We start from the raw sequence: 12,711 nt of genomic DNA on the forward strand, positions 1-12,711 counted from the left end.
CTCAAAAATCGCACCAGACCTCAATGCCACGTTCTGCATAGCGACCACTTTCTTGTCGGAAGCTGCCTTTTAACATGATGCTCAATTGCTTACAGCAGGATGCTCAACAGTGTTATACAATTTTCTCCTCCTTGCTACCATCCATTTGCTGCTAGGGCTGGGACTACAGGCTGACCTGGGAGTCTGAGTCTTGTACTTATGTACAAGAAGTTACTTCTGGTCTTGCGCTTATACTTGACAAGATCATTTTAAAGCTCCACTAGAAAGTATTCTTAGAAAAACAAAAGCTGTAGCACTAGAGCAAGACAGACACATTCTAGTGTTGGGTTGGTGGGTTTTTTTAATACCTGAGAAGCACAATGTTCTTTAAAATTTTACAAACAGGAGCAGCCTTGATGTGAAAAAGCACAGCAAGTCCAGCCCTTGTCTGGAAAAACAGAAGGAAACAATAGACAGGAGTGAAAGGATTTTTTTTTTGAAGGATATTGAGTATAAGTGAACAGGATGTGAATTTGAAACCTTGCTTCATAAGGAAAGTCTTAAAAAAAAAAAAAAGGCAACATATGCAGATAACACCACAGACGGTGTTAAAAACATCAGGGAGCAAAACTGAGAATGTGTTAACAGTCACTAAATGTGTAAACCACATTTTTCGAATCAAAGAGAAACACACCCTGAAAATATCAAGAAAGGCCAGGGCAAATCCTTTTTTTGGTTTGTTTTTTTTTTTTTTTGTTTTTTATTTTTAGGGTGAGATGCATTTCTAAGCAGCAGATTTACTTCATGAAGCAAGGAGTACTTATGAGGAAACTGTGCTGGAGTACCTTCAGTGCTAGCACATCTCTGGTACAGTAACTACAGAAATGCCAGCTCCTTAAGTCAAATCTTTAAGAAGCTTGAGGAATCCCACTTTCATACACAAGCACTCCTAGGCCTGTTAAACGCACAGGCAGAAATACAGCTATGCAGATGTCTTTTTTCCTCTTTACCATAGTAATGACAGCAATATGACAGCAAAAGTATTGTTCAAAAAACACTCTTGTAACTTTAAAGTTCAGGATAAAATCTATGAGAAAGTATTTAGAAGCCACCGAAAACACACAGAGATGACCGCGAAATTCTTGAGCTACACTGTAGAGTTACATAGAAGACTTTCACGTTTATTCTCATATCATTGAAGAGTTTATATTTAAGTGACCTTCACAGTCAGACTAACTCACCTGACGTGATAATCTGTTGCTGGCCTAAGGTCTTTCAGGTTATATTCTAATTCTTCTCCACTGCAGGAAAAAGAAACCAAACCCAACAAATTCATAAATAATGAAAAAGAGTATCACACTTAGCACAGCTAGTGATTTTTTCAGTGACTAGCAATTCCCTCATATTATGATTTGAAAGAAAATGGGCGTTTTCCAGAAAAACAGTAGTAAACAATATACCAATGATTTGTTGATGCAATTCTTGTTTCTTGAAAACGTCACAAAGCTCTGTATACACAGGAGAAAAGTAATAATCATCCCAATTTATACAATAAACCAGTTACGTTGATTTATTTCAGTGCTATCCTTACATTTTGTTGATAAGCAAATAGGGTTTTCAACCCTCCCAGAGCTGAAAAGAGCCAAATTGATACAGTACTTTCATACCTTCTGCACATTCGCTATTGCAAAATACTTTATAAAAAGTGGATCACTGAACTTCAGGGGAAAAAGTATAGCTTCTTGCACAATCCTCTCACTTGTTTGCTCTCTCTTTCAGAAGAACAGTCTCTGTGAGGACCATGACAAGGAGATGTTTAATTAATGCCCTAACAGCTGGACCCAGACCTCTTTCAATACCAAGAAAAGTAAAAACACAGAGTTACAGACATTTTAGGAAAAATCCAGCATATAATCTATTAATCTCAAATGTAGCCAACACAGTTAGGGCTGTTCTTTTTCCCTTTGGTTTGTTTGCTGGTAAATGAACACTAGGCTCAATCACGTGTTGACAATTCTGTGAAAATGAAGGTACAGGTCAGTAACTGGTAAGTAATAGCCATCTCATTGTTGGCTTATTCATGATTTTATTAAAATACGGGAAAAAGGAAAACTGTCAAATAGGCATAAAGAATTATTTTATGGGATGTTGGGCAAATAGAGGTAGATCTCTCAAAAATCAAGAGGACAAAACCAACCAGAAAGCACATGCCTGCTGGGTTGCCAGAAATCCACCAAAACTCCCTTCTTTATTTCATATAATCCTATGCTCTGCAAATTCAGTTTTTCCCCTCTGAATGAGTGCACCTCCTTGCAAAGACAATGTATTCAACACATTGCAGACTTTCATTTGCCTATAGTAATAATGATTACTGCTGCTTGTGACGGAGCGTACCATAGCAAGCTAATGGCTATACTATGGCCAGCAGCAGGAGACAGATTACTAATAGTAGCTTTAAAACAGATGCACAAAATTTCATAACCATGAAAAAATGTGCAGCCATCACAGCAGCAAGCACAAGTAATGCTAGAAAGTGCCGTTCCCATTTTAAGAGCTCAGCAGCCCATATTAACCTTTGGAGATGCTCACACTGGCTCACTAGTGTGAAATACCAGTTAGTTAAGCTAGTGTAAATACTAGAAGAAAAAAACAATATTAATCAGGCAGCATTTTCTTGGTTAATGACCTCTTTATATGTTACCAAACAATTCAATCTGCCCAGTTCCCTGCCTCTGGCATACCAAGAGGTATACACTAATTCACAGGACATCTTAAGAGGAGATGGTTTGGTCTCAAGAGGTAATTCCATAAATGCTGCATCACCTGGACTTTATTTACTGAGATTTGGGAAGGATTAGCTATTTCACAATAGCCACAGTCACATCTCAAAATTTTCTTTCTTAGACGTCACTAGCGGGGGAAAAAAGAAAGGCATAACAACATATGTACTTGATCACAGAATGAGCTCAGAGGATCACTGAAAGGAGAGAGCGAGCAATCCCTCAATTTTTACTGAAGACTTCTGAGAGCCAAATATTTGGGTTTTTCTGGATAGCCTATACAGTCTACTGATGGTGTACTCCATCCTCTGCTCATTTAAGATGCTATGAAGCAGTAAAGCCCTCAAACTTCTGCTCATTAGCTCAAAAAGCAAGCTTTACTGTTCTTAATTTTGCAAGTCCACACAAATTTAGCCCATTAGGAAGGCTGCTATCCTGCCTGCATGGTGTACACGAAAGGTTTTGACATTAAGCATAAGAGGAAAAAGTAACCTTTTCATCAGCACAGGAGACACAGCATCCCATGCAAGATCTGCCAGATGCTGGGGACGTGGGAAGGGAAAGCAATTAGGGACCTTGAAACATGCACTCAACCAGCTCAGTGTAAGTTATTCCATCAAGGGGGGCTGATGGGACAGCAAGGGAGCAATTACAGGGTGTTCAAATGTGCCTTTTCTCTGTGACTGATGTGCGTACCCAAACACACACTGAGAAGCACAGGAAGTTTATTCCTAATAAAAACACAAGTGTAAAAATGATGCTGTTACCTGTAAATTATCTTGTATTTTCCATCCCTCCCTTTATCCGATAAGGCAACCTCATAGGTACAGGTGTAAGGCAAGCCATTGTTGTGTCTATCTGCATTTAGAAGGCCAGTGGGAGGTGACCAGGAAAGTAAAACTGTTCTTGCTTGAATATTCGTAACCTATAAAAGAAACATCAGTTACTCTGAATTCCTAGAAAAACACTATCCTGTGAGTACTTGCTTTCTGCTTGCATCTTTACAATCAATTTCTCATTAAAAGGGAATTCCAGAGCTACAGGTAAAAAGTACAGGGTCAGAAACAGTCATCAACAACACAAAAAATTACATATTCACAGCATAAACTAATCTTTAACAGATAAGGAATACAGAGAGATGCCCCCTTGCTATGAAATGGCTCGTCACTGAGCATCTGGTCAAGGATGCCCTCCACCATCCTGGAGGTACCTGCTGCATGGCCATTACCCGAAAGGAAGTGGAACTAAGTGAAACAAAGACTTTACCCTGTGGGTTGCTGCAATTATTTTTCTAAAGCTTTTTTTAGGGAGCTTATCTAATAAATCTCTGATAGCTTTTTTTAGTCATCCTGCTCCTTCTTGCAATTTGAAATTGCAGTAACTGAACTGCAGATAACTCCCCCCCCCCCCAAAAAAAATAACCCAACAATTCAATCTGCAAAGTTACACTGACTCAAAAGCACAAAGGAAAATCATAATAGATTTGTCAACTTGTCAACTAAAAATTACGTTGCGAATCAATCACTTTGTGCCCTGAAAGACAGCATGTATGATCTGCGGTCTCTCCTGGGCTCAGCATCTCAATGTCAGAAGGGTGATGACTCCCTTCTAATAAAACACAGAAAAAATACCTCAAGGCTCTGCACCAAAACAACTTTATCACCCCACCAGTGCAGCTGTATTCCTTTGGAAAAACAGTCACGTAACGGTAGACTGACCAAGCTTACAGAACTAGCACTGCCTTTCTCACCAGGACAGCCTGCTGGTACAGCGGCATAGACATAGCAGACAGCATAACATTTTATGTATACCTTCAGAGAAAAGCCCAGGGAAGCATCAAGTCCTCCATAGCTTCTGGCTCTCTACCACAGACTCTCCACTTTTAGTAATGAAAACAACTACATTTTTCTATCTAAATTGTAGTGAAAATGTAAAGAAAGAGTTTTTAGCTAGCCTCCATGAGGAATCAACACACAAGGTTTTATATTCTTTATCCATTTTTCCTATGGATCAAATATCAGTGATTCTATCATTTTAACAGGTTTCTCTAACACACAGAGCAAAATATTATTTCAGAAGGTGTAAGATAAATGATGCAGGTGCTTAGTTACACATTTCCTACTCTTTTCTTGAAACGATTGAAACACCTTACCCATAAATGATTTGGTAATAAAATATGAGCCATCAGCTTTCAGGGAATGCTTGTTTACAAATCCAGTTTCTGAATCAGAATCATAGAACAGCTTCTCACATGAAAACACACTGCTTCCAGCTGAAGAGCATCGCAACTGTTGTGTGCGATACCCATATATCATGCAAATTCCTTCTGAGCAAGTAATAAATCTGACTGTAACAGACAGACAAGTAGGTGACACCACAAAATCTCTCAACTCAAATACCATGCTCTTAAAGATTTTAATTTAAGCAGCACAATTAAGTCTTGCTGAAAAGAAAACCTGTTCAACCTAATGTGAAAAACAAGTTGTAAGACAAGAAGTTTTAAGTGGTATCAAGCATTTTTTTTAAAAGATGCAAATTCTTGTATGAATTTTCATGCGATTTCTTGCTCTAGCCACATTTTTCTGATGCTATGAAATTAACGTTTGCTTCATAAACTTGGACCAGTGAACACCAATACTGGATTAGATAATTTATAAGAATCCTGAGTGATTCAAATAAGACAGATAAGTTAAATTTTTGAGATATGTATTTGCACATGTATGTGAATGAAATTGTGACAAAGATACTTAGAGCTAGAAATCTATATTGTAAACAATATTTTGATCAGAAAACTGGATAGCAAGATCCAAACAGACCTTTTTTTTAAACATACATTATTACTACGCCAACTCAGCCCATCAACACACAGTTTCTTTTATTATGGAAATATGCTTGCATAATTGTTTTTCATAAATTCAGACAGACTTGGAGCTGGAGGCATGATATCCTGCCAATGTTCTATTGAAATGTTTTTCTCTATGACTACTCACAAGGACACACGTATATATTCTGTGTATGGCAAAAGCTCTGGCCTTTCATGAACTTTAGAAATCTGTAAAAAGTTAGGTCTTCTATGCTTTCTTAAAGCAAGAGAAAGCACGTTACAGACTAACTGCTAGAAACTGTTAGACTATTACTCAGAAGTCAGTGTGCAGACTTTTCCATGCAGATTATAGAAGTCCAAACCCAGCTGATAAGCCTTTCCAGATATACCATTAACTTCTTACTGATACAGAGTGGCTTCTGGCCTGCCTTGGTGGTGGTATGCACACAGTAACAGCTGGGGCAGGTTTAAAAATAAACACCAGATATCATTAAATACATTTCTTAGCTGCACGGAGTACACACAGCAAGTGTAGCAAAGCAAGTGAGGGGTCACTGTCTCCATGACAGTCAGAAAATGCAAATCTATATACTTCTATAGGAAGTAGAATAATACTGCGCATATCAGCACAAGTACTGGGAATGGGTTTGTTCTCAGTTGTAATGATAGGACAAGGGGTAATGTAATGACAGGACAAGGGGCAATGGGTTTAAACTTAAACAAGGGGAATTCAGGTTAGAAGTTCGTTACTGTGAGGGTGGTGAGGCACTGGAACAGGATGCTCAAAGAACTGGTAAACGCTCCATCCTTGGCAGTGTTTAAGGCCACATTGGACATACCCTTGGGCAACATGGTCTAGTGTAAGGCATCCCTGCTCATGGCACAGGGGCTGAAACAAGATGATCTTAAGGTCCTTTCCAGCCCGAACCATTCTATGATTCTATGATTCTATGATTATGTGTACGTGTGCTTCTCATTAACAGGCTTGATACTATATCACGTTTATCAGCCAAAGACGTATCTTTCCAGTATCTGATTTAATAGCCAAAGATATCACTTAACTTTACAAAGGAACTCCTAACTGGAGCTGGAAGCACTAGTTTTGCTGTGAAAAATTAAGTTAAATAAAATAGGGTTATGATAATCTGAGAATAACAAGCTAACACTGGAAAACCGGCTCAGTACCTTTAACTTTTCTTGCTTATACCTGGAAAAACAAACATTTACTGAAAAACACTGAACAGATCTGGACCAGCCCTATCCATGCTGTAAGGAATAGCACAGCTAACATCACGATAGTGAGCTCAGTGGCACTACTGAACATGCAAACGTAAGTGTTCATTAATGGTACCCTAATTCCATCCAACCAAAATACAAGCAGCCAGAGCACCTCTTCACAGGTTAGGCAGGTAAACCTTTGCGCTATTTTCTTGCTATTCCAGCCTGTCTCATCTGTCCCCAGAATTGCTGCGCTCGCTTTGAACAGGACTGGCTTGGCCTTTTAGCTGGGACCTAACAAAAGCTTCTCCCACAAGGAGGTTTGTATGTCTAGTGAAAAGTGCAGTTAATTAGTTTCTGAAAACTCCTCAGTTTACACAGAAAATGCCTACTTTCTACGTTATCAAAACTCGGTGATGTAAATAATTATTTTATAAAAGCCCCTGGGAAAGAATCCAGCTCCTGCACTACTTTAGTAAGGTTACAAGACTGATGAATATTGGCCCTTCCCGTCTTTCAGGTAATGAACAATGTTTCTGTATAACTTTCATTATCTTTCAAATTCTGGGTTAGCATTCACAGGCATCGTGTGGTTTGGGGCTTTATTGTATGTGTGAGAACTACACTGCAAGCAACATTCATTTATTCCCTGGAGGGCAACGCTTGAAAGACTTGTGGGTCAAATGAATTCATGGTTATTACCAGGTCTAGATTTTGCTTTTCAACTATGGCTCTAATCCTGCAATTTTAGGCAAAAATCCTAATGATTAAATATGACTTTCACTGCAGAGCAAGTCAGTGGGAGCAAACTGCCTCTTGGAGAGTTAAACTAATGCCTGAGATCCAACTCTGTGGACCATGTTTCCCTATGGGAGGTGATGCCCCCCGAGCTGCTCGGCAGCCACGCTGTCACATACAGCGATGTTGCCCCCAGCCACTTCAGAAACCCATTATCAAGTTTCCCCTTCCTCACCGATGTATTTGTTTTAGGGACTGCTTACTTTGCGATAAAGCAAATTAAAAATATATTTTATTTTAAATAAAAACAGGGGAAAAAAGCAAAAGGCTTCTTTAAAAAATTTTGCTGTCAAAGGGATAAAAATACAATTAAATTTACAGTTTGGTTGCACGTCTCTCAAGCAGGTAACAACATCTATCATAAAAACCAGACTTTCTATAAATTAATAATTTAAAAAATGTGTCTAGTTTGTACTTTGAAAGGTGAGAGAGACTTTGTCACATAGAGGTACCTGGACAAGCTAGATTAAAGACACCTCCAAGTGATACTGCGGCTGCAGATTCTCTCACAGGAGTTGCTCAGGGGGATTATCCCTTCAGATGGCTTCCAAACCGCTGACATCAAAGCCATGTGCTGCAGGCACAGCATCACTTCACCTGTCATGAACTTACTGTTCGGTGTTCTTCTATTTCAGTTGCCTCATTTCTTTCCATGCTATTGTTCTTCTATACATTGTTGAAAATTTTATTTTTCATTCATACATGCATAAGGCTCATCAAGAAACACAGCCCAGCAGACAATTTATGAATAATATATTTCTATCAGATGTAATATTGACTACACACATACATAATCATTCATAGCAATTAATGGTTTGGGAGACTCCTATGAGTTCAATTACTCACAAATGTCAAAGAGAGATAATCCTCAGCATCTTCTCATTAAATGTTATTAATATGGAACTAGAATTTCTCATGGTTTAGATTTTAAAAAAACCCAAACCACAAAAAAAAAAAAAAATCCTATTTTTAAAATGATTCAAGGAAAAATATTTTTGTTTATTTTTCATTTTGCTCCCCTCTGCTTTAAACACTTTGGTTACCATAATTCTAAGTGTGCAGAGCTCAGAATTCTGCAAACTACTCAAATAGCTTCTCTCCCTACCTCTATAGTTGTAAGTATGAAATAACTGATTTTTCATGTCATCTCTCTAGATCTTTGTCAAAGACATCTAGCTGTGACATATTACCAGCTGAGAAACATTGAGGTAGTTCTCAGTACAAAAATATTGACTGACTCTGTACAATAAACTAGCCTAATTCTAAGTGCACTTTCTTCCCTTCTGATCTACCAGAAACTCTTCTCTCAAGTTTTCAGCTTAGCATTATCACTTGCTCTGCAATACATAAAGCAACTTACTTTCCTTCTTGCAAACAGAAACTCCAGCTGTAGCCTTCTGATATTTATCATCTCTGCAGGCCTGGTTTACATTCTGGTTGGCTTTGAACCTGCTCCTGTAGATGCTACTACACTGTAGATGCTACTACACTGTAGATGCTAACACTTACTGACTGAGCAATTTAAGACCAACCAGCTTTTGTATTTAATTTATTCAGAACAAAGGCATCCAAGAGAACAGAACCTAAAAATAAAACTCAGTCCATGCTCATGCCTGCATTTCCCTGGGCTCTGCTGCTTCTGCATCCAATGAATAGATATGTTTTCACGCTTCAACTGCAGAATATCTTTCTATCATCTGCTGTTGAATCAGTCTTCAGATAAGCTTTCCAACTGTTTTTCTTAATTTGCTTGTTTTATAGCCTTCTACCTCGACAGAGAAAGACAAAGCAACAGACATAAAACTCCCAAAGCACAACCGTTTCCCTCTGCCCTGTGATTGCTTCATCCAGTGCTTGTTTAAACAGTTCATTTAGATCCACAATACTCTTCTGCCTTTAATTTAACACACCAAACTAGAAAACCATCACATTCAAAGGACTTGCAACCAGATTTATTAATAACCTTACCTGACCGTGGTCATACCCAGAATTATGGTTATTTACACGGTGATTCAATTCCATTACAATTCACATGCTTTTATGGCTCAGACAAACGTAGAATATAGTAATTGCCATTAAATAATAGAATTATCTTAATTTAATCATGATTACAGACATAAATTGCTCATGACAAATAAAATTAAACCCAGGGAAGAGCTATGTAAATCACCCCAGTGCACTGGGTTCCCCACCACAGTGGGGAACCAAATGAATTCTGGGAGTTGTCCTTTAGAAACAAGCAACTGGTGCCATGCCTGCAGTGGACAGAGCCCACAAATACCCACAAGCACAAGAGATGCTTCAAATTTATAACCTAGGAAAATGAGTTAGATATATACAGACGCAACAATCTACTAATGAAAAAATTCAGAGGTGAACCTCCGTGAAATCACCAGTATGTTGTGACACAAGCACTTCTCACATTTACTATTTTGTATACGTGTGTGGTAATTTGTGATCACATACCTGTGGTTTCTCCATTCCAGAAAGAATGTCCTGAACCCTTTTTGTTTCTGAATCAAATTCTGTAAAAGAGAGAATGTAGAAATAGGAAGAAAAATAAATCACCAAAATTAAACAAAAATGCCAGCTATGTCAGTAATTCTTCAGGAATTCATAAACAGGTGACAGACATTACCTGTACCTCTGCATCGGCTGCTTTGCTCTCATGAATTTAAGCTACACAGTTACATGTATTAATATTAAAAAAAAAAAAAAAAAACAGAAAAAGGAAGAAATTAACCTTCCACTAATTGCAGATATTCAGAGAGGGGGGACTATTTGTAGAGGTGTCCTCCACAATGTTATTAACTGGGATTTGCTTTCACAGAGCAAAACCATCCTGTTTCCAAAGCTCAGCCATAGAAGCAACCCAGGGGTTTTTACAGCTTTGTTACTGCTGAACCTGGTCCTTGTTTGTTAATCAAACACGCCATGACTCCTTTGGCTGTAGTGCTGTACCATCTGCCAGCTTGCCGGAGCAACAGTACTGGAGAGGATGAGCATCCCATGCTGGGGAAGCCCAGTCAAGCGGCGCAAGGTGCCTGCACCAAGCCCTAGCACCCACCCTACAGCTACCTGTTTTACTGTGTAATGCTCAAAACTCTTAACAGCCACCTTTCAACTCTAGAATTAATTAAGTTGTGTGAGGATAATTCAGATGCCCAGCAAGCAGTAATCTGTCCTCCCTCTCTGAGCCTTGTGCCTGGTACAGCAGCTCTTGCAAGGGCTACACAGCATTGTCAATGGACAGGGTGCAAAATATTTCCCCTAAAATAGACAGATTGAGCAAAGAAGGTGATGCAGAAGTAATTGTCTGAGCAGTAAAATCAGCCTTTTCCCCATCCTATCCGTCCACCCAGCCAAAGTCTTTGGCTATTGGGATGAAACATCAGCGTAGAGTAATGAGGTGACACAAAGCAGCTTTATTCCTTTTGGACTGCAGCACAGAGAGGCCCCACTTTCCACTACAGTATCCTCTAATGGAAAACTATGAAAATATTTTTTTCTGTATTTCTTTTACCCCCCTTTTTTTTAAAATGTTATCGTAAAACGTTTGCTCACCAAAGCAGAAGAATACATCATACCTAAAGCAAAATGAGCTCTTTATAAAAAGCATACAGATTTGGCATAGAAAGCAAAGAATATAAATAAAGAAAAACTGGTAAGATAGGTCAACAGCTTTCATAAATGATTCCCCCAAAGCCTGACCTACTTCTCGCAGCCCAAGAATGTGTCTTTATTTTTGTCTGTGACCTGCTTTAAAAAAGTACATCTTTTTCAAAATTCCATGTGCTTGGCTGCCAAAAACTAGAATTGGCTGAATGCTGATGGCAGAACTCCAGTGTAAATGCCCATCTCTCCCTGCAAGAATGCACCTTGGTGTGGAGTGGGAATGACAAATCTCCTGCTTCATGCATTCCTGGATTCCTTTTAGTCTCAGCCACTTGGAAAAGGATTAGTAATAATTCAGGAGAAGAGGAGGATAGTATGATTGGTTTTTTTCCACATTAGATAACCCTAGAGCATATTATCAAGTGTATAAACCAGCAGGATTTAGGCAGTATAATAATACTGACTTGAAAACTACACAGATGGTCTAAAATGGCAAAGGAAAAGCTTGACATGCTGATCCAAGTGAAAATGTTACTAAAGTCTGCGGTGTTTCAGAATTCAGGGTTCCCTTCAGCATCAGTACAGAAGTAGGACTTTGCCACAAGAGCCTGGATCCAGATCTGAAAACTGCAGAGGTCCTGTAGGCTTATCTCAAAGGGATGTTAACCAGAAGCAGCTTCTGCAGCTATAGAGCGTAACAAAAATGCTGCTACTATTTTACTGAAAGTTTATGGTTATTATGTCACCCCTAATTACAATCCCCAGAAGCTAAGCGTGAATCACTCTCAATCTTAAATCCCAAACATGTGGACTGAATTTTCTTTCTTCTCTCTGCTTTCTAGCAAGGATGCTATCTCTGCTACACTAAGCAGGGGAGGAAAAAAAAAACCCTGAAGCCCAAAGAAATCTCACTTCCAGCTCCCATGAAAAATGATTGCTTTGTACAGTAACTAAGTCCTCTGACCCTTGCAGGTCAGGGTTGAGGGCTCAAACTGCTCCAAATACAGGAACTGACTTTAATGACCTAAGGGAGTTGGATATACCAAGCAAATAAATAATAATAAACCCAATAATAAATCCAATAACAATAACAATAATAATAATGTACTTTAATCGGACTCCTCAATGGAAAGTCCTACAAAGGGTATCTTTTATATTAGCTCCCCAAATATGTGCCTTATTCAAAAGGAGAAGGCTCTGAGTACCAGACAGACTGAAGTCTGGGGTTATTAAGGACACATGGACATTTATGTAGACAATTTGGACATTTATGTCACAAAGAGTTTATTCAGATAATCTTGAAGTGGAAGAAGAGAAATGTCCTCAAAGATTTTGGGGACAGGGAAAGAGGGAGTGGGACATACACAGACCTAAGGTGACATTGTGAGTGCAAATAAATTAAGAATTGAATTTAAATTGATGAATAATATATATACATATATGAATGGGTGCTTCATCACATTCTCTAAAGAATAATATGGGTCAGACGTTGCAGAT

The 12,711-nt window shown here is 38.7% G+C and overlaps 1 protein-coding gene across 1 annotated transcript in view; it reads right to left on the reverse strand.

Moving 5' to 3' along the window:
* Nucleotides 1-12,711, reverse strand: part of FNDC3B (fibronectin type III domain containing 3B) — a 206,927-nt gene that overhangs the window by 65,943 nt on the left and 128,273 nt on the right. The window contains exons 7-9 of the mRNA XM_065674575.1: nt 10,066-10,124; nt 3,527-3,684; nt 1,221-1,280 (exon numbers count right to left, since the gene is read on the reverse strand). Of these exons, the coding sequence (XP_065530647.1) occupies nt 1,221-1,280; nt 3,527-3,684; nt 10,066-10,124 (277 nt within the window). The remainder of the gene's footprint in view (nt 1-1,220; nt 1,281-3,526; nt 3,685-10,065; nt 10,125-12,711) is intronic.

The sequence above is a fragment of the Lathamus discolor genome, chromosome 3, assembly GCF_037157495.1.
Source record: "Lathamus discolor isolate bLatDis1 chromosome 3, bLatDis1.hap1, whole genome shotgun sequence".
Lineage (NCBI taxonomy): Eukaryota > Metazoa > Chordata > Aves > Psittaciformes > Psittacidae > Lathamus > Lathamus discolor.